Below are 22678 nucleotides of genomic sequence, written 5' to 3' on the forward strand. Positions count from 1 at the left end.
CGGGGATCCAGCAACAGCAGATGCACCCTACCCGCAGAGGAGGAGGATGGAAGGACCACTCAGGAGCTCTCCTTGCTGTGTGCTGTTGATCAACCTGCCTCTCACACATGACTAGGAACAAAGCCAGCGCAGACCTGGCAGCATCTTTGTTATAGCAAGGGCAATGCCGCCTCCTCCTTCCCAACTTGCACTCGCCATATGATGGATGTGTTGGAGGCAGGAGCAGCTGGCCCAGCTCATTCTTTTGGGAATAGCCAGGGCAACTTCCCAGGCCACCAGGGGCCTTTCTGAGTTAAGTGAAATAGCAGTGTGTGGGAAGGAAATAAGAGAGGCCCATAGTTTGGTGTTTACCCAACATGCCGTGTGAGCCTGTAAATGTGAGGGGGCACAAAGCTCCTATATAGCAAGTGTTAAGATATAGCTGGTGGGAATGTTTCCATCAGGGCAGCTTTCCATTGCAAAGAAATAAATAAATAAACACAGGCATGGGTGGATTCTGACAGAAGTCTAGACGGGAAAATACTGCTACAACCATAAGGTATTTCAGATGATTTCACAGAAACATTTCTCCAAATTTAAGTCCTAGGAGTGGTTCCGCTCTTTTTTTTTTTTTTCTTTTGAAAAAAGAGAAGTTTTGCACTCAGCTCCTAAGCCTTAACATGTCACAGCAGCTAGTGCAATTCCTATGACGCTTAGCTGGGGTTAGCCTTAGATGTGTTGGTCCTATGTTGCCCTAGAGATCATTTGTGACTCATGCTGTGGAAGTCTAGGGGTAGGATGGCAGGACCTTCTAAGTCTCTGTACAATCTGATGCTTTATTGAGCTTCACTGTAAGGTGTAGGACATGGATGGTGTGGAGTGTGGCTGGGTATGTGGTTTGTTTGGTTTCAAAATATTTTGGTTGTTTGGCTCTGAGGGTTTTTTTAATAAGTTTTTGAAGGAAGGGAGGTAGAGGAAGGTTTGTTATGTTTCTAGAGTCCTATTTGGCAGTGTTTCAGATTAGTAGAGAGAAAGAATTGGTAATAATGAGTGACTTATTCAGTTGTAGCAGAATTCATCTAGCCTCAGTGAACTTTTATGCTGAGAAATAACCTGGTTGTAATTTGCATGTTGTGTCTGTGCCAGAGGCCAAAATGTTAGCAGGGAAGGGCGTGTATTGGGAGAAGGAGTGGAAAAATTACAATGAGTCAACAAGGTTGAATTTAGGGCTCCTCACAAGGGAAGCCTCATTTATTAAGCAACCTGATCTCTCCCTATGAGATCATATGTGAAAAACAGGTTGAGCCATGTCTCAGGGTGTTGCCCTGTGGAATTTGTAGATAAAGATGCTTTATACCTGCATGTGCCTGAGAGGCCAGTTACATTCTGCAGCTTCCAGAGGGAACAAGCCTCCAGAGGAGTACAGTTATTCCATTTTTCTTGTGGTAAGTCTATTGAAAAGAACTTGTGTTCCTTCCTCTCCTTCCTATCCTCACCTTCAAATCTCGGATTCCCAAACTGTGAGGTGTGATATGTGTGGTTTTCTTCACCAACAGACCCAGGTATCACTACTGAGACAGCAATGGCATGGTGGAAGGCCTGGGTAAGTAGAGGATATACTGACACTCTGAGGTTTTTTGGCACTATAATAAGGTAACTTACAAGTTGCATCAGGCACTGTGTGGGAATGAAAAGTTTCCTTTAAAAATCAGCAAGACTTATTTACTATTTTTCAGGCTGTAAAATAGCATTCAGCACTTTGAAAACATTGATGAAGGAAGGTGTTGACATGATTGCTGGCTAAAGGAAGAGGAGCAGACCCTATCTGGATCCCTCAGTAGAGAGTGGTGCAGGGGGTGTTTATATTCCTGTGTTCATGGGGAGGTGGTACTATGCAACAGCAAAGTTACACAAGTGAAGTTTGAAAACTGTGGGCTCCTTGTCTGCTCCCTTATCCTGTGGCAGTGAGTTCAGGGCACTAACCTGTCCCCATTTTGGTCCCCTGTTGTGCTGGTAGGCTGTGGTCAAGCCACAATGTCTACCTTTGGTGGGTTTTTAATATTGCAAAAATGATGTGTCTTGAACACCCTGTCTCTTTGCCAGGAGCCAGAAATGCTGTGTATGTTCTCTTGTAAATGATTGTGGTTTTGAGAGGAATGTGGCAGGATGGGGAGAAGCTCATGGGGTCTGCTGAGGCAGCACCTGGGGTCTGGCTCAGACCAGGCAGCAGGTAGCTCTGGTGATGTGCCAGCCATGGCAGCTGCCCCATCAGCCTCTGTGGCAGGCCAGGTTTTTGCCCAGATCTCAAAACATATCTTTTTTTTTTTTTTTCCCCTTCCTCAGAAAGATTAAAATTGTAATCTTCCTTTCTGAGTTCTCTCTGCCTCCCTAGCTCCTTTGGAATTTGGTATAATAAAATAGATATTTTTTCCAAAGCTTGGAGTAGCTCTCACTTAATTTTTTTTCCTTTTGGATGATCTATTCCCCTCTACCCCTAAGCTGGAAATAATTTCTAAACTTAGAGTGAGAAAAATAGGAGAAAAGCCCTTAAACTCCAGTGATCTCTTAACCATTGGTGTTGTAGGGGGTGGAGGCATGAGAAGAAAATGAGAGGTCCAAAGAAGGATGGGGAAGAATTGTTTTGGTTTTCTAAACCCTTCATAAAAAATACAGTTCAAAGGCATAAGGAATGAAAAAATGTGAAACTTTCTCAGAAAATATCCAGTGGAAAAAAACCCCAAACAGTAACTCAACCTGTCTCCAGACTCCAGCTTTTCAAAAAAACTATTGTTTAGGTTTGAAAATATTTTGGCAGTGAAACTTTTACTCCTTCTTCCTTTCATTTGTAAGTAAAACTTTTCACAGCATCAGCTGTAAGGGACACTGCTTCTGCTGCTTTCATGCCAATTATTTATATTTACATGAGAGTCACACAAACGCCTCGAGTAGTTTCAGTCAGGGAGTTGTAGGATCAATTCAACTGGAAAACAAGACCAAAGTGAACAGGGATTCTCTGAAAAGCTGGTGCAGTTGTACTTGTGCTGCAACAATTCCGTGCACAGAGAAAGAGGTGTGTGAGTGAGTCACAAATGTGCTACTTGAGCCAGAAAGGGCCGTAACTGTTTATCGGAATTAGTACCAAAAAAGATCATTGTTTAATTTGTTTCCACTGCCTCCAAATGAAAGCTCAGCCTTGTACTTCCTCTTTCATTGAGTCACCAGGCATGGGTACAGAGTGTTTGGGAGTTTCTTCACAGGGCCCTTGCATGCAGCTGGAGAGGATTGACCATCTTTTTCAGAGCAAACTCAGATGGATGGGTCTAACCTGCTTTCCAGGGAAGCTGTGGTGGTGCTGGCTGTCTTAACAGAGGGATAGAAAAGGAGCACCTGAAATGATCCTGCCAGCTCAGCCAAATTCTTGTAGGCCAATGCCAAACTGTTAGAGGTGGCAATGCCACCTGGTCTGTCACTGCTTTTTCTGCAGTGGCAGCTTCACCACAGCCTTAAACTGGCCACTCGGTGACAATTTGGATTCAAAGCTGCATCTCTTGCCAAGTTTCCTGTTGACACCTTTTGCTTCACAGCTGCTCTTTCTGCTGGGAGCAAGGTGTGGTGATGCAAGAATGTCTCTGTGCTTGCTGTAAAGCAAACTTCCAAGTCTTGCTGATTGCTGAACATGCTGCCTCTCTCAATTCTCCTCATTGCCTCTCGGCTGCTTGTCACTGCTCCTGGAGCGTGGCTGGCAAAGGGGCCAGCATGCAAACATGTGCCAGCTGCATCCACTGGTTCTCTTTCACACTGGAAGTAAGAGCAGAGGGGATTTGCATCATAGCAGGAGGATGATGGGTGCCACTTGGTGGTCCATGTTATGCAAGTCATGTGGGACAACCCTAATGCTTCCTTCTGGTCTGTAATCTCTGAATTTTATCTCGCTACGAAGCCGTCTCCATTAAAATATTCATCAGGTTATGCTGATACCATTAGTTTAATATTAACCCTGATTCTTAAGGTAAATTTATGAGAATATAGTGGTTTCCAATTTAAATATCCTTGCTTCTAGGAAGGAGAAAATTGTGTCTATTATTGTAATAAAGTGATGATGACTCTTCATCCCTACCCACCCACCTACTCCCCCTATTGATAGGACCAGCTTGTGATAGATGTGGCAATATCTTCAAGCGAGTTCCTTGACTACCAGCTTTGTTAAATTGAAGCTCTTATGCCTGGGTTCTGGTTGACGGCCCTACTACCTTGTGGTGACTAGAATAAGTCTCAGTGTGTCTTTCTGCCCTGGGACTCTGGCACTGTCAGCATCTTAGAGGTTTGTTAGGAGGATTCTTGTGTAGTTGTATCTGATTCTTGGTACAGGGAAGAACATCAAACCTGCACTCCTCCACATGGATGTCTTCCTTCAAAGTAGTTTTTGGCCCAAATCCTTCCAGTGGAGGTGCTTCCTTCTTGAAACCAACTGTGCAGAAGTGCAGCAGCAGTTACTGAAAAAAATGGTCTGTGAGAACAAGACTACTTCAGGAATTCCAAAAGCTATCTAAAAACTACCCTACACCAACCCACTGAGAAGTGCAGTATGATACAATAGCATCCATGCTATGAAGGACTGCATTTAAGGAGTGAATAGGAAAGTCCAGTCTACTACAGTCTGTGCTTTTTCTGCCAGACTGCCTGCACCTCACAACGCTTGCAGCACTGTCAGCCGTGCTTTGCCCTTCATGTTTCTGCCAGCAGCAAAGGCTGGTACAGGCAGGTGGAAACAGGAAACTTGTGCTCTCTTTGGAGAGAAACTTGTGCTGTCTTTTTGCTCTGCTGAGAAACTTCAAGCCAGTCTCTCCTGTTTTCTGTGACTTGACAATGTGTAGGCAATAAATAGCATTAATATACTTTTCAAATACTTTTTCTTCAGCTGATGAAAAGCAGTGGTGAAAAGTCGTGTATTTTTCTTCTTCTTTCAGAGTGAAGCAGAGGGCAGGTCCGTGGCAGGTGCTTTTAATTTTAATGCTGCACCTGATGCTCAGATTCTGTACAAGGCCATGAAAGGGCTTGGTGAGTTGACTCCAACCACATACGTAAATTCTATGTTCTTCTTATAATTGGTAAGTTGAAAGCCATTCCTTAGGAAATTTGCATCCAGAGATATCACTTCTTTTCTACTGTGAAAAATTAAAATTATAGTTTCCTCAGTATGTACTTAAACTTCTACACAAAGGCAATGAACCAGGCAAGGCTGTCTGAATATTCAGATTGGGATTTTGGACCAGTCTCAGCTTATTCTGTGTGCTGTATTTATGATTTATTGTTGCTTTCCACAGGGACTGATGAACAAGCTATAACTGAAGTACTAACCAAGAGGAGCAATATGCAGCGTCAAGAGATTGCCAAATCCTTCAAAGCACAGTTTGGAAAGGTTCTTCCAAAACAAAGCCCTATTCAATCACTGGTTTACTGCATGCAGGATGCAGCAAATGGGCGTACAGTTCATCCTGAAAGCATGATGCATACTATATGCAAGTCTTCTGCAAATAAGTAGATTAATATCTATTTATAAGGCCTGCAATAAATGTGTAAAATTAATTTTTGACTGGAAAGAAATGTTTTTTTCCTAAAGATTTAAATTTTTTTGTAAAATGCATTTTGACCAGGAATACTTTTTAAAAATCAATGTTAACTGTAAGTGAAGCTTCTTATTGATTTGAAGCTGTAACAAAAATTGATACCCATCTAAGTTACACATTGAGTAAACTAGAGGTTTGTTTCAGGCCTTTTTAAATGTCAAAAAAGATCAATTTAAAGACTTATTTAATTACACTTGTTTGGAAATTGCATGGTTATTGACAACCATGTTTTCCTTTGGCTCTCTTTGTTTCTTTGATAAAATCTTACTTTTATTGGGAAAATTTTTTCATCAGCAAACTGTACCCCCAGCCCTGCTGTGGAGTTTCCAGTGACCCTTTCTGGAAAGGGAACTGCCATGCAAAAGCCTCAGAAAGGGAAGCAAATATGGGGGTGGCGAGTATGGAACAATGAACAAATAGATGGTTGCATCCTATTAGAGCAGGGAGAGTCATACTCTGGGAAAGCCTGCACTAAAGTGAAAGGGAATTTTGACGTGTATCATCAAGCAGACTGCATTCCTGATTCTGCAGATGTCCTGGATGCAAGTTCATATGCAGGCTTTGGGAATTAGCTCTCTCTGAAGCTACACCCTTGCTCAATGCAAGGCCTTCAGCTACCTAGTTCTGCTCACTGAGTTAAGCAGAGTGGAGCAAGATTTGCTGTGGGATTAATTATTGAGAAAGCCTGAATATCAAGAAAACAGGGAGTGTGTAAGCACCTAGACAAATCCTATTTTGGAGTTAGGAGCCTTTTTCAGTCCCAGGACCTTTTTTAATGAACTATCAACAAAGCTGTCATTCAGCTTCATTGCTTGGGCCATGGGGATGGAAGCAGCATGTGCAGCAAAATGATCCTGGGGGGGCTGTTTATGTAACCATGTGATGATGCACATTTAACAGGACCTGATTGAAAACCTGAAGTCCGAATTGAGTGGCAACTTTGAGAGGCTCATTGTAGCTCTCATGTACTCCCCACTCAAGTATGATGCCAAGGAGCTGTATGATGCCATGAAGGTAAGCAAATTGCAGGCTGATATTTAAGTAGTAGCACAAATGCAATGCTAATTTTCTGCAATTGTGCAACTGTTAATAACTGTACTGTTACATGGTTAAGTTTGTTATTAGCACTAGCCTTTGAGAAATACTTAATTGTACTATTAATATACTGGGGGAAAATGCTGCTTAAATATTTATTGCTGTAAGAAAGTTTCTGTACATATGTAACTCATAGAGCCTGAGAAGGCAACAGCAAAACTAAATTCACACCCAAACCTGCTGCGCTGATGCCCCACTTGAGCCATGAATCCTTTAAGAAATCAAGGAGTGGTGGTGCAAGGGTCAGGCTGGGGTTGGCTGGGATCCTACCTATTGACAATGTACTTTTAAAAGTCTCAGATGGTCTGTTAAAATGGTACAAAGATGGGCTGACTAGACAGTCCAAAGGGGAATGCTAGTCTCCCTGCATTCCTCTAATCCTGTCTATTGTCAAAGATCTGACTTCAGAAAAGCATAGCAGAAATGTAGGGTTACATAAAATCATCCTTTACAAACTAGGCACCTCACTAAAAGAAACCATGTTCAATCCAAATGTGTTTTGTGTCTCCAGCTTTCATAACGACGGTTTCTTACAGCTCAGCACACAGCCTGACACTTTGCTGCCATCCAACTCCTCCCTTCACCATACTTCTCCAGCAATAAATCACTCTCCGTGACTAGATGCTTTTCTCCACCTTTATTTCTCCACTGCGTTTTCTATTATAGGGTGTGGGAACGAGGGAAGGTGTTATCATAGAGATCTTGGCATCTCGGACAAAAGCGCAGATCAAGGAGATAATCAAGGCGTACAAAGAAGGTAAGTGCCTGGGGCTCAGATTTCCATGGACAGAGCAATGGGCCTGATTGCACAGCAGGAATGGTGTTACCAGCTAGCACTGTCAGCAAGAAAATGGCTTTCTAAAAGCCATTTAACTCCAAAAGCAATATAATTCTGCTTTCAGCTGACAAACAGAACATGGCTATGCTGAGAGAATTGAAAATCCCTTTCTAGGTCTTCATCCAGCTACAGCAAAGGGTCAGCAAATCACAAATTTGGTTCAGTTTGGCTATAAAGAGAATTGTCAGAACATAAACAAATCTATAGCTATGCACTTGGTTTTTTTCTCCCCATTAAATAGATAGATATTTATCAAACATATATTTGTAAATATTTTATCTTTTTCATCCCTTCAGCTATACCTCTAAAATTAGCTCTGGCTTTATTTCTTGGACATCAGAGGAGCTAGTGACCCAGCTGGATGCAAATGCTGACCTGAGTATCACAAAGAGTATGAGCTGCTCTCAGCCCTGGTTTTTTCCCTAATGACCTTCTTGCCTGGTGTCAGGCAGTGTGTGTGCTTGGGTTACTGGTAATATCTTGACTATATCACCTAAATAAATAACAAATCCTTCCTTTGTCCCTCTCTTTCCCTTGGGTAGAATACGGTTCTGATCTGGAGCAAGACATAAAATCGGAAACAAGTGGCTACTTAGAACAGATTCTGGTTTGCCTTCTTCAGGTAATGCTGGAGAACAGAACTGAGGGTATAAAGGTCTTCATGTTTTTCTCTTCTTTTTCGGAGAAGACATGCACTAAAAGAGCCAGTATAGTCATGGTCACCAGATAAGTTGCAGGGACAACCATGTCACTTGGAGTGGATCTGTTTCAGCTTCGATGGGACTGAAGCACCTCCTTAGAGCAGTAAGAGAGCTGGGAACTTACAGCCAGCTCTGCTGCAGAGAGACACCTCACTTTTACATATGCATAAAGCCACTGTACCCTACAAGGGTCTTAGAAAACAGTGCCCCTCCACTATGATTCACCACTTTTCCAGGGTCTGTGCCCTCCATGCTGAGTGCATTTGAATGCATTTACCTACCACATTTTCAGAATTTTCCTGCCTGGTAGCAGAATAACTGAGCAATTTTTCACTCTGCTTCATATGACTGATTTCAGCACCTTTCAGTGAAGGAGCTAGCACTTGTGCTGTCTGAAATATTACTGCTTGAGTACTCTGCAGAAATAGATAGCTGAGAGGATAATTGATCTTTGCTCAGAATGAATGCTCTGATCCTTATTTATGGAAGAATCTTCATGAGACAAAATTGTTACCTTTCTTTTTCTGCTCGTAGGGTGAGAGGGACAATGCCACTCTCTACGTGGACACAGCCCTGGCTCTCCAGGATGCAGAGGTACTCTCAAATACGTGTGATCAGTGATATGATCATTCCCACCTCCTTGAATTTCAGAGTGCTTCAGTGAGCAGCACAGTCCTGGTCAGCAGAGGGTTGGAATCACAATAATTTGGGGTGGGCTGATCTTTAAGTAAGTGATTCTTCAGTTTTGCCTGCACTGCTGAGCTCTGCCATTCCAAAGAGGAGTGATGAGGCCTGCACTTTGGCTCAGCTGCTTTTGATATGTGAAAGTGTATGGGTATGGTGGAGTGGAAGAAGAGAGAAAAGGGAAGAAAGCTCAAGTGTATTGTTGGCTACTCCAGCTGCTGCAGGACGGGTAGAAAGGATGGAGATAGCGGCTGCTCCAATTTGTCTAGAAGACAGAAAGGTTTTCATAACCAGCCATTCTAGGACACTCTGGTTCACACAGTGGTGTAGGTTACTCCAAACCCCTTTACCCCAGCCATGCCTTCAGCCAAACTCTGTTCCTTTACCAGCTGTGCACACAGAACATCTTGCTAATAACTGTGTGTTAAATTCCAGACTCTCTATGCTGCTGGAGAGAAGATACGGGGCACTGATGAGATACAGTTCATCACCATCTTGTGCAAAAGGAGTGCCACACACTTAATGAAAGGTATGGAGCAGAACCCACACTACCAACACTACACTCCCAAGCCTCTGAAGTCAGAAATCACCTAGCCAAAAAGAAGAGGCAGGGCTATAGATGAGAGACATGGGTGGTCACAAATAAGTACCTGAGCCTGTTTTCTAGTTCCTGGTCACTCAGTAACCAAAAACTGCCAGCAGATTTTGTGAAAGATTATGAAGATTTAGTTCTGCTGAAAATGAAGTGGCTTATCCAGGAATCCCTATACAGTGGTGATAACTAGATAGTTATTTTTATAAACCCAAGAAGTGAGTGAGTACCATCCTAATTAAGTAGGAGCACGTGGTGAACAGACATGTCCCCTGGATGTGGGTTCTTCCAGGGGAAAAAAAATATCACTAAAAATCCAGCTGGTTATTCAGTGCTAGAGAATCACAGTGTGCAACCTGCATTTCTGCCCCAGGTCCTTTTGAGGGCATCAGAGGCTGCCGGGAGGGAAGACACTAGTTCTGTCCCAGTTGAGACCTCAGCTCCCCACTGTCTGTGCAGCAGAGACCAAACCTTTTCATCTCAAGGCTTTTGAGGCATAACAGGTTTCACTATGTTGGCTGAATCTAAACATATCAAGTACTGTGTGAATCAGCTAAACTGATAAATCTAGCTGGAGATAAATTAGGTATGCCTGAGCTTTTTCAAGTTGACGTCCTCTGAGGCTGTTTCTATGCCCTGGAAGCCAGCTCCCCGTTGTGTTCCAAATTCAATCTCCCTAGGTCACTTAAAAAATAAACAAAACAAACAAACAAAAATAGGTGGTCTCTATAGTCTTTGTCTGTATCTGTCTTTAAGAATTGAATTTCATCTAGTTGTCATAATGCAACCAGTCTGTGGGACCTACTGTGGCACCAAGCAATTTCTTCTGTGGTACGGCCACCTGCAGCTATTTGTGTTTAAAACCTGAGTGTAATTGTTGCAGCTTTTTTAATTTTTTTAATAGAAAGAGTAGGTCTGAGTTGAGAAGTTTGTATCCATCTGTCTATTCTGTATTCCATTTCCTCAAAGTGTCTTGAGTGTTGATGATCTTGGATGCTGAGCAAAGTTTATTAAGATGTCCATTGCATTACATAGCAGTTTTCCTTCTTTGTTAGTCCTAGAAAGCTAGGAATAAAAGCAGATATCTGTGTTTCTGAGCCTTGGAGTATCCAAGGTGTATAAGGTGAGCAATTACCCTGTTGCTGAACTTTTGTTACTGAGGGAACTCAAATATCTCAGAATCTGCACCTGTGTTTTGCTCATCTTTTCTCAGTTTTTTGTTTTTTCTAATTGTGGTTGAAGTTTTCCCAAATGGTGGTGTCACCATTTTAAAGTCTATAGGCTGTCAGATGCATAGTCCTAGACTTAAGTTGATTTTATTTTGGCTCCTGAAGCTAATGACATCAACAAGCACAAGACCAAAGGTGTGCCTAACTTTGTTGTCTGCTTTATTTCTGTGGCTAAAGACAGCGATGAAGGGTCAGATTTCCACATAAACTTGAGGTGACTGAAATTGCATTTTCACATGAAGTCAGGGAATTAAGAACCATGAATGGTTTGACTTTTCGTAAATTTTAACATCCATCTTTATAGCTTGTATTTCTGATGTTGACTAAAGCCTCCTGAAGCTGGCATAAATGTGGCCATTACTTTTGCAGGATCTGTGTGTTCATATTGCCACACAAGTAATGCCTGTAAGTATTGGGCGCAAAATGCCTCTGAGGTTACCTGGTAAAAACTTGAAGTTCTTTGTGTTTCAAACAGTGTTTGAAGAATACCAGAAACTGGCTGGTAAGAGCATAGAAGACTCTATCAAGAGTGAAACTCGTGGTTCACTTGAGGATGCCATGCTGGCTATTGGTAAGTGGTGACCTTTCCCTTTGCTTTGTCTGCTGCCTTTTCTTCTGCAGTAGTTGACTTATATTAGATGGATCTACTTTATAAAGATATCAGGAAGTAAGGGGTACCTCTTGGGTAAGATAAACTCAGATTCCAGGAACACACTGAATTAATGGGCAAGATATAGGACCTCAGTCACCTGCTGTCCTGGACTGGAATTACCATTGATTCTTACTGAGCTTTTTTGTATGCCTAGTGAAATGCACCAGGAACATCCATAGCTACTTTGCAGAGAGGCTGTACCATGCTTTAAAGGTAAGACTCTTCATTGCAACACACTTGTTTTCATACTGACGTAACTTGTAACCTGGCTTCCACCAATTCAAACTAGTAGAGCCAAGGCTTGGTGAAATTCAGCAGGTTTAGTGCAATTGTTGCAAGTAATAGCTGAATCCTTTCAAACACTTTAGGTAGAAAAGTACCCTTTAAGCTCGAGATACCAAGGGAGTCTGGCTTTTCTGGCTTAAGAGTCTGCAAGGACCCCAGCCCCACTTTCTGGAACACAGACAAAACTTCTGGAAGAGGCTTTTCTAGGAGGTTGATTATGGTGAAGTCTTCCTTTCCATGTTAATAGACTGGAACACAATATTTTCTTTTTAGAAAGCAATTCTCTCAATGGCAGCATAAAATGAGAGTTTCAAATGGGCACATATAAGGTATCTGCAGATTGTGCCCCTGTAATGTTTAACTGGTATGTACAAGATGTCAGCTCTCCAAGCCTTTTGGAAAGCTGAGATAACTGTTTTGTTATCAGTGTGATCTTAATTTTCCTGTGAGTGATTAAACAATATTGGTTGAAGCCAAACACTGCCTGGGTGATGCTGCAGAAGGACAATCTGTATTCTGACAACTCCCATCTTTGTAGCATGTTTGCTTTTGCATTTGACATGTGCAAAACTTGTGCACACTTCCATGGTGGGCTTGTGGTGCTGACAGTGGCCCCTGAGAAGGGTGAGTGGGTTGGCCCTCCAGAAAGAGATGCAGATGTTCCACAGAATATGTGCCAAGTGGTGTTTGAAAGCTGACTCCTCCTGTCCTGGACTAGTTTGCACAGCTTATCCCTTGAACACCCAGTGATATCACAGACTAATGTATCTGTTATTCCAGGGGGCTGGCACGGATGATGGGACTCTGATAAGGGTGATTGTTTCTCGAAGTGAAGTTGACCTAAATCTTATAAAGCCTGAATTCAAGCGTATCGCAGGAAAGTCTCTCTCCAGTATGATTTCGGTAAGCAGAATCTGGATATGATGGTTCTTAGCCACTGCATGTATTCCTTATCTTTCCAGCACTGGGGGATGCTTCCATGGTTGTTTGCAGCAACAATGTCATTTCTGCCATGATCATGGCTCTCTTTCACTAGGCCTGTTAACAGTCATGTCCTTGAGAGACACGTGTCTGAAAGGTGGGCCAGACTGTATGCTCTGGAAGTGACTTGGACAAAGCAAACCCAAGGAGACACTGCACCCAGATTTTCATGGACCAGACTGTGTATCCATGCACTGCATGATCTCCTAGATGAATCTAAATTAAATTAATCATTCTTGTTACACCTATCCCACACTGCTCTGCCATTTTCTCCTCTCTCTCTGCTATCCTTAACTACCTCAAGCCAGTGCCATCCATATAAGTCAAAATAGTGCTGGGGTATTTTGTTTATCTCTCTTTTAATTTTTCTTTTCTTTTAATTTTTCTTTTCATTTGGGTTCTTTTAGCTGCCTTATCCCAGATGAAAGCCTGATCTATACTGTGATGAGATAGGTTCAGTTTCTGAACCTTGTCAAGGCTTATTGTAGCATTTGAGTCTCAGCTCTGAGTGAATGTGCCTCCCCTGTTAGTGCTGAAATGCTGGTTTTTACCATTTTTCCTAAGGACTCTGGGACATTCCTCTCCCCCTGTGCAAATGACACAGAAGCCCTGTCCTTAGCAGTCCCCATGGGAAGTCTGGTTCTGTAATGAAGGGCCTTTCTTCTAATTGACACTGTCAGTGTCTGTCATGTTGATTAATGATCAGTCATCAGGGGTCTGTACAAAATACTCATTCCTTCTGAGAAGTGGAACTAGCTTTACACCTGTCGTCACAAAACATTTAAAGGGAGCAAATTCTTTTTTAACCTAGCGAATATTTTGTGTAGTGCTTCTAGATAGAAATGGCCACATTTGTGGCTTTTTAAAATATGTCATGTGTCAGGGCTAACTATAGTGCCTTTTCCCTAAGAGATGCTACAAAAATACCCAGGGACAAAAAAACTGAACACAATAGGTTTGCTTGCTGTGATTTGTGCTGACTTTGTCTGTGCTCCTCTCTGGGACAGAACCCTGATCAATTGCTCACCTGCATTCCAAAGGAAAAAATTGGACTTGATAAATGTTATTTCAGGTGGTAGCTACAAGCCTCATTTCTCCATTCTCTTTTGATGGTGTGTCAGCTGGCAGGAACACTGCTGAAGCCTGGCTTGCTCTTTCCAAAGTTCTTTTCCTGTGTGGGCATATTCCACAGACTGACAACGTCAGCACTTGGATCATGCAGAGGATCTTCCATACTCACCTATGTTTTAATATTTTCTCCTGTCAGGATGATACCAGTGGTGATTACAAGACAGCCTTGATGAATCTCTGTGGCAGTGACTGACAGCCTCTAGGAGGAAGAAGTTGAAAAGGATACAGAGAGAAAATTAACAGTGAACAAGGGTCTGAAAATGTACTTGCTGAAAATCTTTCCATTGATCCAAGTAGAGGGGAAAAGAAGATCAAATTAATGGTCAAGATTTCCAAAGCTTTCTGAAGGATGTGGATGCTCATTACACATTGAATGCTATCCACTTCCCAAACTGTTTTTCAATCACAAGTGGGAATATTAATTTGTTGTTTCCATTTTGTTCTTTGAAGTTTTCTTCTATTTTAACCCATTGTGAAGGATAGTACTTTGACATGAAATTAAAGATTCTTTTAAACCCTCTATAGCTGTTTCACAAGTCTGAATAACTCTACAAAGCTTGGGCTGTCCTGATGCCGTGCTAATTTCGCTAGGACAAGCTGGTAGAGCACGGGCCATTTGATGCTAGCCAGGTGGGTCTGGAAGGAGTCCCAGATATTAATGATGCTTTAGGGAATGGGTCAGAACTGAGAATTTAGTGCCAGGGACAGTAGTTTAGCAGCCTTATCTACATAACTTCAGGGAGGGCTCCCCAAGGAGCAGTAAATGGCAGAGCCAAGCTGACTGTAAGCATGTGAAAGTTGAAGGCTCTGTGCCTAGTTTCCTTCTTGCTTGTCTGTTGGGGAAGACCAGCAAGTCAGGTCCTCACATCAATGTCAGACCATGGGGGAATCAAAACTGGCATGGATGACTTGGTTTTGGTGAACATAGGATATCCTGCCCTTGGGAGCAGACCTGTTTCTGCTCCTAGTGTCACAGTAACTTCTCAGCAGTCAGTGGACTCCCTCCGAAATTGCCTCCAACCCCCATGCCTGCACCTACCACGTGCTGAGTGAAGCCCCAAATGTGGACATTAAAACAGAGAGAGCAGTCTGAGAAGTTCGAGAAGTTAGTATCTGCCTTGACCACTGGTTCTCCACACTTAAAGCACTCCTTTAAATGTGTCATTACCAACAGCCTTTCAGTAAATGTGTTCAGTAAAGGAGCTTTTCTGATCAAGTGGGTGAAGTTTTTGGCCGAGGGGTGCACCCTTCCTTGCACTGCTGAGATTTGCAGGAATCAGTGCCATGAGAGCGGCAAGCTCAAAAGGTCTTGGTGAGTCCGGGACACAGACAAGGGACCTGGGGTCAGGGTATCTGCACACCTCAAGTGAACACGAAGAAGAGGTTTCAGTCTCTGCCCCTTTAAGTGCTTGTCTTTTCAGTGATATCCCAGTTTCTCGCCTGCTCCCTAGGCTGAGCATCAAGGTGGGGTGTTCTACTCAGTTTTTGAGGGGTGTGGGCCGGCTACAGGCACCAGAGGACAGGGACTCGCATGTTCCTTATGCTGGTCAAAGGGGTTGATTTTTCACACACACTTGATTTTTCACAATCGCTTCTTGTAATTGACACCGATGATCAGGCTTCCCTGTTTCGTTTGGGTTCTGTTTTTCCGAGGCGGTTCGGGCCTGCGAGTGCCGTGCGGGGGCTGCGGCCGCGGCGAAAGCCGAGCTCACACCCCCCTCTGCTGGGGGACCGCCTGCGCGCAGCCCGGCGGCGGCACCGCGCTCCCGGGGCACTCCTCGCACCCCAGGCATCCCGGGGCACCCCTCGCACCCCAGGCATCCCGGGGCACCCCCCGCACCCCAGGCATCCCGGGGCACTCCTCGCACCCCAGGCATCCTGGGGCATCCCTCGCACCCCAGGCATCCCGCGCATCCCCGGCACCCCACGTACCCCAGGCATCCTGGGGCATCCCTCGCACCCCAGGCATTCTGGGCATCCCGGGCACCCCGGGCACAGCCTCCGCGGGAACAGCAGCAGTGTGGCGGGATTTGCTCTCTCTCCCAGCCGCCTCAAAGCCTGATACGGAGGGGTGCGTTCCTTGTCCCCCCGGGGAGCCAGCTCGGGGGCTCGCAGCCCTCAGCCCTCGGCATAAGTGAACGAGCTTTGCAGCAAGGCACTCCTCCAGCCAGAGTCGTGTGAGGAGGTTTTAAAGAAAGTATGACCCGTTCTGGTGTGTTTGGGATATTATTTTGGAAAGGCCAGACAGGAATTTGTGTCTGCCTGAGCAGGGAACAGGAGTGATTTACACTGTTGCACCCACAACACCTCTGTTTCCTGAAGCTGGACAGGCAGCGTGTGAAAAGCAATCCCAGCTTTGAGGGACCTAAATCTGACTAGAAAAGCCTAATGGAAGCTCAACTCTTCAAGCATATTTTAGTTCACAGCTGTCTGATGAGTTCACGAAAACATTTGTGTTTATATCACCACAGAGCTCCCGTTGTTGTTATTGCTATCAGGTTACTCAGATCAGAGGCTGGCTTTTCTTGTTGGCCTGTGCTTAGCCCAGTGGGTTTGGATTAGAGCTGTTTCACTGTGACTGTGATCCCAGTTTATTAATAACAGCATGGGAGACGTAAAGTGAGTTGCCAGAACGCTCACAGGAGATCAGTAGTAAAGCTGGAAAGGAGGAACAACCAGGGGAAGCTGATTCTATCACTGTAATTGCTGGGAAACAAAACAATTGTAAAACATCAATGAAGATTTAATTACATATTGATTGCTGCTAAAATGTTCCCTGGGTGAACAGGTGCTTTAATAAATCAGGATCAATTCCTAAGCTGTTCTAACCAGTCTTTTCTAGGTGCAAATATTGACTTAGGGCCTTTCTATTCATTCACAGTTTTATTAACATGATTTTACTGCACAAAAATCGAGATAAAATCTTGGCAAGGAAAAGGTAACAGAGGCAATGTAAAAAATGCCCAGGACTGGTGCAGGCCTTCTACTGCCTATGTGCCAGCCTTTTCCCCCTTGCTGTGCTGCAGAAAGACCTGTGTGCAGGGAGTCTCCAGGGACAGCACTAATGCCACCTTGCTGTCTTCTCCAGGTGGCTGCCCTGTGTCCTCAGATGCAGCACACACAGCAGGAGCTGTGCTATCCATCAGCCTCGTGGGGTGTAGGTACTTCAGCTCTCTGCTGAACTCACACCCAGGCCTACATAGGAATAGCTGCCTCCAACTATTAGCTCTGTTCCTGACACCTGGAGAACTAACAAAATCTGTTCCAGATAGGATGTTAATGCATATATGTCATACTTAACCCCTGAGAGTTTCTATTCCAGAGAAAGCTGGCCTTACACAGTCTTGCTTAATTCTCCCAGAAACCCACTGCAGATGTGACCTGAAACCCAGGAGGCCAGCCACAGGCAAGCAAAGGCTCTGCTTGTTAAGAGGTGCGTCATCCCTGTGACTTCTGGAGAGATGAAGAAAATATTGGATTGGTTTGACTTCACTTGCATTTCTATTTTGCAACAGTTTGCAGTAATTTTTGGGTAAAGTATGTTTAAGCGTTCAAACTGAGGTTAAAAGAACATTTTTCCTGTCAGGAAGTGGAAGAAGAGAGTAGCAGATATCTTAGTTGGGCAGAGTGGGAGATCTCTTTACCATCTCCTCCTTTTAAGGAAAGTTTTTCAAGGGCAGGAAATAATCTGAGAAAGATGTTCAGTCTTATTTTTTCCCTGCGCTTTCCTCATCAATACACAGAGGCAACCCTGGCTTCTGTGGGCTTTTGAGCTGGGGCTGGAGTGGAGCCGGTCCAGAGCCTGGCCTGAGGCAGCGGAGCTGACACTGGGGCATCTTTGAGGCTGCTCAGACAGCACTTTTCTTCAGAGCTGAGGGTGGGCTGCCAAAACACAGAACAGCACAGTGTGTGGCCTTGGGGAAGGGAAGATGGGTTGTGCTATCATGGATGGCTCCACTATTTGTTCTGGGGTGGGCTGAAGGGAGGCTCAAGGGGAGAGCACCCTCGTTGACAGGCACATGGGAGCCTTCCTGAATGGAAACTTGGTTATTTTCTATGCTTAAATTAATGAATTAATGGTAAATTAGTGTTGATATAGTAATGTAAAATGCCACAGGGTTTAAATCCTGCCTGCTGCAGACAGCCAGATGGGATAATGGAGTCTCCTAGTGTCATGGCTTATTGCCTGGCTATCTTGAAGCAGCCTGTTTTTCTGGCAAGGTGGCCATCTGATAATAAAATGTGCACCTTCCTCAGGGATTATGGGTGGAACCTCCTTTGCAGGGAAGACAGCAGCAAACTGTAAGATGCTAAGCTGGGACTGTGCCAAAGACCTGTCAGGCCTTCCTTCAACTTCCGCCTTGAACACAAATGCCTGAGCTGACTCCAAAGACTCTTCACTTCTTTAGTGGCTGGGGTCAGTAACTGCAGAACATCCCCATGCCTGGGATGCTACAGCAGCAAGAGATGTTTTGTTTGACACAGTGCAGCAAGCTCTTCTCCTCAGACCACATGCAAACAAGGTCATTCCAGTTGCCCATCTCTCCCATCACTGCAAACATTATTGGCCTTGTAAGTGATTGTTGTTCAGTCTTCTGGTGTCATACATTCGAATCCAAAGAACTCATCCCTGAGGTTCCAAGAAATTACCAGTAGTTTTTGTTGCTCACTAAAAACCTTATGTTAGGCTGCAGAAAAGAATTAATAGTTTAAGGTTTGCATCTGACTGTCCTCTGAGAAGGCAGAAACAGCCAATACTGAGGACCTGGGCTCCTGTCTGTTTGGAAGAAAGCATAACTTGTTCAAGCTGTGTTTCTGTTTCCCCAACATTCCTTCCTGTTACAAATCTCAATTAGCCATGGTGGGTCAGCATCATGCCTCAGACTGCTCATGTCTGTTGGAGGCTTAGAGCTGGCATTTCTGACTGAAAGTTGTGTGCCCAACACTTAAGAATGTCACTGGTATGGGAATTCAAAGTTCATGAGGATTTTATCCCATAATACTTTGCATTCTTTCAGTTGCAAAAAATACTTATGGTGATATTTTTCTATGATACAGAAGTCATATAATGCATCCAAGTATAGTCCTGAGAAACCTTTTCTGCATTTCTGGCTAGATAAAAGTACTTATTAGAAAAGAAACACAGATGTCTGTAGGTTCTGTACATGCAGGAACCTAACATTTGGAGAAATAAATAGCTCTGGATCATACAGAGGAACCAGTACTGTTCTCTCTGTGGTAATGAAGAACAGGATATGTTGCAGGCACAATATTATTAATAAATAGTGAGCAATGCAATACGAATCTGTAATTCAATTTAGGATTTCAGCTGAAATTGCTCTTTGGAGTTATAGATGGCAGTGAGCTCTGAAATTGAGTTACAGTCCAAACAGGAACTGAGTCATGTGTAGCAATAGTCTAGGGAAGCATGGAATCACAGTCAGCACTGGGCAAAATATTATTGGCAGTACTATATTCACAGGAAAAAAAAGGCATTTGGTGGATGTAAATGAAATTGAACTGAGCTTATAAATGGATGTCAGGCAGAAAAATAGGGGGGAAATGAAAGTCAACATTTACATCTATTGATTTTAAAATGGCAACTTTCTTTTAAAAACTGATTCAAGCTGAAAAACAATTATTAAAAGGTTTCCTTAATCTAAAGCTGAAACATGACATTTTGGAGGGGAAAATTTTAATATTCAGTTTGCCTGAGAGCATCATTTTTACTTTCTGAAATATCTCCTAAGTTAGTATTTTAGTTTAAGCCAGAGAACCACAGTTCCCCCTTCAGTTCCTTGGTTTAGCCACTGAGCTGAAAGGTTCCTTGTTATTTTAGCCAAAATAAAGGCTGATGTTATTCAAAAGGGAGGGGAGAGTCATCGCATTAAATGTCAGTAGCAATCTTCTCTAACAGAAGAGATCAGTGTTGTGGGGTCTAATTTCTGAGTTTAAACAGATCCCAAAAGATTCAAACAAGAAATAGGAAAAGTACAGCTGATGTCCATTTCTAGCCTTGCCAGAACTGAAACAGTGGCACAGGTTGCCCAGAGAGGTGTTGGATGCCCCATCCCTGGGAACATTCAGGTTGGATGGGACTCTGAGCAACGTGATCTGGTAGAAGATGTCCCTGCTCATTGCAGGGGGGTTGGACTGGATGGCCTTCAAAGGCCCCTTTCAAGCCAAACCATTCTATGATTCTGTGGAAAGTTCACTTGTTCCCCACCGCTTGTGCTGTTTCTGGGACTGAAAGAAACCCACTGCACAAGACAATTTCCTGCATTGCAGACATGATAGCTCTGGATTTCTAAGCCACAGCTGTGTTACCCTGAGTAAAATGCTAACTGTAAAAGCCATGTAGAGATAAATCTTTACTTCATGGGACTGTCTGTAATGAGGCTAAATTGATTAATTCCAGGAAAGTGTTTAGAATCCATTATAGAAGCTGTTAAATAAATAGGATTTTCAAGCAGTAAAGCACAAGATGGGGTTCTTTTGAAACACCAGGTATTGTCCACAGTTAAACTGGTGAGCCAATATGATGTATGTTTTAAGCACCACACTAAGTCCATAGATTCTCTTGCTGGCATGTAGATCATCCTGTAAGAAATCCACAACCACACTGATCACCTCCTTTCCTGCCAGGCATTCTGGAAAAACTGGTCAGAGAAGGCAGGATACTGAAAAGCAGGCTACCTTCAGAGAAGAGCTTGACAATATCATCTGTCATAACACATGTAATAACTTTTCTAATAGCTGGCTCCCAAATAAAATGATACCAGACAGAATCTTAGAAGAACTGTGTCTTTGGGTTTTGGTGGAAGATAGGGTGAGGAGAGTCTTTTTAAACCAGCCAAGTACCCACTAGGCATTACAAGTTTTTTCTGGTTTCCTGGTGAACTTTTTGCATGGTTGTAATGATAGGTCATACCTACTTTGTTAAATGCTTCAGTGACAATAAACACTGCAAAAATAGTTCTCTAGAATACATTGTTCCCTAAAGCTCTCTCTCTAGTTTAGGAAAATTGTGGCTAAAAACTGTGGCATTTGGATGACCTCCCTTTTTCTGTTCTTCCAGCTAATACTAACACTCAAATCTAGTATAAATAAAGGCAAACATTAGTGATAATAAACTTTCAAACTCAGTCACTGGTTTGTTTATAGCTAGGTTGGTACTTGAGGGATCCAGTACAATTTAAAAGGCAATAAATTGAAACAAACTCACTCGTTTTGGAGGCTGTTTATGAACTCTTTTAATTTGGTGTCATATTTATTTGGGGAGAATTAGATTATCCTATTCATTAGATGCTGTGGCCAGTGATGAATGGAACAACATTCCACATCACTGGCATTAATTGAATCCTCGCAAGCACAGATAATACCCCTGCAGGAAACAGGAGAAGATGGAAAAGTTCTCCAAAGTAGGTCTGCGAATACTGCAGTGATGAGGGAGCACTGCTGGACAGCCAGGATAGTTGGCAGCAGTTGAATGCTTTTGCTTTTTTTGTGAGACTACTTAAAGTGTAGTTATGATCATCGGGCATACAGTTAAAATGGATCTCTGTGGTGCTATAGGCACCACCTATCTGACACGGAACCAAGGAGGGAGTACTTGGAACACGGAACCAAGGAGGTCTCCTAAGCTGCAGGCTTGCACCATAAAGATTTTGCCTCAGGGGAAATTTATTTCAGAGGGAAACATAATCAAAAAGACTGACAGGCCTTTCAGCAAAACTGATTTAAAGCTTTAATTTGTAAAAACACCCAGATGATTTTCTCCTAGCTCATCAATAATACATGCTTGGTTCTGTTGAGAAATTCTCGGAAATATGTCATTCTTCCAGGGAGCGTGTCCTATTGATAGAGCCATAAGCCACTGCCAATTAATCAGGGCATAATGCAGTGTTCAAAAATGAGCATGAGCTTTTCGTGCCAGTCCTCTTTGATTCATGCCTCCGCTATGATTCATGCCAGTTGTTTTTCAGATGAGCAGCTGTTTGTTATGAGCAAATTACTTTATTGTCAGTGAAAGGTGAAAACCAGCCTGAGACATTGATGGGCTTTGATGCAAAGAAAGTAGAAGCTTCATCAAATTCTCAGTTTCCTGCTTGCTTCCTATGGAAGAAGCTTTGCTCTCTCACATCCCAGTGACACAAAGCAGTGAACAGTGGCAAACTAGGTTGAAGCAACAGTGCCCTGGATGTATGGGAGCCCCCAAGACCTATGAAGTCCCTATATTACTGATGGATCCTTCCCATCACTGATGTGCTTCCAGTCAGCAGGTGAGGGGCAGGTGTCCTCAGCAGTGCATGCACCTGGACAGTTCTCCTGGGAGATTCAGGAGTTGGAGGGATTTCTCCTAAGTGTTCTTATCACATGCCCCAAATACTCTTGCTGGTAAGATGAGAGTAGCAGGGCAGCACATCTCAGGAATGGTGATTACTCATGCTTAAAAAAGGAGGTACCACAACAGGTCACTGGGAACAGTGATGGTTCTGAGCTCTCCCATAGCATGTCCTCTGCCACAGGCAGGGGGCTGGAAGGCAAGAAGCAGCACTGTCCTCATTTTACTGAGGCAGAAACACAGGGGAGTGACCAGTTCAGGGTCAGCAGCGGGACAGCAGGCATTAGGATGCAGTTCATCAGAGCCCCAAGACAAATCACCCACCTGAGGACTCCACTGCTTCTCACTGCTTCTGCTGGGCTATGGTTTTTTTCTGACCTGCGCTCTCAATATTGCAGTCCTAAGAAAGTGCTCTCAGCCAAGGTCTCAAAGAGGTTAAAGCAGTAATAGCCACAGAAGGAGTAACAGGGACATCTATAAAACTAACCATTTCAGAGCACTAATTTCATCAGCAAGCTATTTGCAAATATTGTATCTAAG

At 43.5% G+C, this 22678-nt stretch overlaps 1 protein-coding gene across 1 annotated transcript; it reads left to right on the forward strand.

Moving 5' to 3' along the window:
- The first annotated feature begins 754 nt into the window (after positions 1-754).
- Positions 755-14316, forward strand: ANXA8L1 (annexin A8 like 1). The gene is made up of 13 exons (XM_048310723.1): positions 755-1424; positions 1536-1582; positions 4947-5037; positions 5304-5398; positions 6507-6620; positions 7368-7458; positions 8082-8161; positions 8775-8834; positions 9360-9453; positions 11221-11316; positions 11552-11610; positions 12463-12585; positions 13931-14316. Exons 1-13 carry the CDS (start codon positions 1256-1258, stop codon positions 13985-13987), a joined length of 1176 nt encoding a protein of 391 aa, XP_048166680.1. The 5' UTR covers positions 755-1255; the 3' UTR covers positions 13988-14316.
- The last annotated feature ends 8362 nt before the right edge of the window (positions 14317-22678 follow it).

The sequence above is a fragment of the Corvus hawaiiensis genome, chromosome 8, assembly GCF_020740725.1.
Source record: "Corvus hawaiiensis isolate bCorHaw1 chromosome 8, bCorHaw1.pri.cur, whole genome shotgun sequence".
NCBI classification, from domain to species: Eukaryota; Metazoa; Chordata; class Aves; order Passeriformes; family Corvidae; genus Corvus; species Corvus hawaiiensis.

Bases quoted from the DNA above. Each gene is read 5' to 3' on its own strand.
- ANXA8L1 (XM_048310723.1), top strand. From the start codon at position 1,256: ATGAGATCATATGTGAAAAACAGGTTGAGCCATGTCTCAGGGTGTTGC. The intron at 1,583-4,946 runs GTAAGTAGAGGA...TTCTTCTTTCAG, and splicing joins TGGCATGGTGGAAGGCCTGG to AGTGAAGCAGAGGGCAGGTC. The intron at 11,611-12,462 runs GTAAGACTCTTC...CTGTTATTCCAG, and splicing joins GGCTGTACCATGCTTTAAAG to GGGGCTGGCACGGATGATGG.